Below are 1,697 nucleotides of genomic sequence, written 5' to 3' on the forward strand. Positions count from 1 at the left end.
GGGTGAACTGGAATGACTGCCTCATTTATGAGGCGGAGGTCTTGAACCAAGTGGTAAGCACCAGAGGGCTTACCCATGGGGAGGATTGGAGTGTTGCAGGATGAGTCAATAGGAATCAGAAGTCCTTGAGACAGGAGACAGGTGATAATAGGCTTAAGGCCTCGGCGGTGGGTTTCAGAAATAGGAGACTGGGGTCGGGAAGGGAAGGACAAAGGATCTTTAAGGTGAACTAGCACTGGCTGGTGGTGAGTAGCAACCACAGGAGTAGAAGTGTCCCATACTTGGGGGTCTACTGGATAAGGGAGGGTAGGGACAGAACAGTCTGGGGTAGAAACATGTGAGGCTGTTAAAGTGAGAAGAAAGTGTGACTCAGGAGAGGGTGTGGGGGCCAAAGTGAGTGTGGCCCTGAAGGGGCTAAGGATACCTCGACCCAGTAAAGGCGCAGGGCAAGCAGGTATCACTAAGAACGAATGAGAGAAGAATTGCCCTGCAAGAATGCGGGGCAGTGGCAAAGTTGTAAGTGGGGAATAGCAGGATCTGTCTACCTCCATGACTGAAAGTGGTGAGGGGAACGTAAGGCCCAAGTGAGATGTTAAAACAGAGTAGGCAGCTCCCGTGTCCAAAAGAAAAGCAACAGACTCACCTGCTACCTGCAGTGTTACCCTAGGCTTGGAGAGGGCTATGGGAGTCATCAAGTCTGGGCTGCATCAATCCTCCTTGAGGCTGGGAAGTTCAAAGGCTGGCATAGTCTCACTCGCTGATGTTGGTGAGGCTAGACCTCCGTGGAATGGCATAGAAGACGAGCCTGCATGAAGGCATTGTGATTTTCAGTGTTCAGGTTGCTGGCAGATGGGGCATGGCCTCATAGGAGGCCCATTTAGACCACATTTGAAGCAGCTTGCTGGTGAGGTTGACTTAGGCTGAGCTCTTCCAGGATGGAGTCTCATGGTTGACTTCCCTTGTTCACCTTCTGGGGGTCCCGATAGCCTCAGGGCAGCTGCTAGGGCTTGAGCTTGGAGTGTTGCCATCTGTTGCAACCTTGTCTGTCAGGAGGACTCAGCTATTTCTTCTCGGGCATTAAAAACTTTAAAGGCCATTCTCACCAATTCCTGTATAGGGGTTTGGGGACCCTCCTCAACCTTTTAAAACTTTTTTTCTAATATCTGGTGCTGACCGAGAAATGGAATGGGTAGCCAGGACCGTGGCTCCCGCTGGGGAGGCTGGGTTCAGTCTAGTATATTGGACCATGGTCTCTTATAATCAGTTTAAAAAATGGTTGGGTTTTTGTCAGCTAGCTGTGTGATCTCTCAAAGTTATCAAAATTAACTACTTTTTCTGAGACAATCTCCATACCCTGAAGGAGGCAATAAACCATGATGTCCCACCTTTGTTGACCGCTTTGGTCAGGTGGATAATCCCAATAGGGTTTTGTGGGTGGCAGTCCCACAGGAATTGCACTGTCTACTAGGTGAGTCTGGTCTGCATACTGTCTAGCTGCTGCCTGAATTCTACTTCCCTTTTCAGGAGTCAGAATAGAAGCCTGGATGACATAGAAGCCATACCAGGTTAGATCATAGGCCTGGGACAGATAGTGAAACTCCTTAATATAAACAGAAAGATTAGCAGAGAAGGAACCCAACTACTTTTCTATTTGAGAGAGATCTGGAAGAGAGAAGGGAACATGGACTTTAATAATG

At 48.9% G+C, this 1,697-nt stretch overlaps 1 protein-coding gene across 3 annotated transcripts in view; it reads right to left on the minus strand.

Annotated features, from left to right (window-relative positions):
- Window positions 1–1,697, minus strand: part of LOC113455526 (protein NYNRIN-like) — a 17,578-nt gene that overhangs the window by 7,560 nt on the left and 8,321 nt on the right. The window contains exon 3 of one of the 3 annotated variants that reach the window (XM_026777347.1): window positions 529–805. The exons of the other annotated variants lie outside the window; for them this stretch is intronic. Within the exon in view, the coding sequence (XP_026633148.1) occupies window positions 751–805 (55 nt within the window). The 3' untranslated portion in view covers window positions 529–750. Of the gene's footprint in view, window positions 1–528; window positions 806–1,697 lie in introns of those variants that run through there. 3 annotated transcript variants of the gene reach the window in all.

This window comes from Microtus ochrogaster, unplaced genomic scaffold (assembly GCF_000317375.1).
Source record: "Microtus ochrogaster isolate Prairie Vole_2 unplaced genomic scaffold, MicOch1.0 UNK57, whole genome shotgun sequence".
Classification (NCBI taxonomy): domain Eukaryota; kingdom Metazoa; phylum Chordata; class Mammalia; order Rodentia; family Cricetidae; genus Microtus; species Microtus ochrogaster.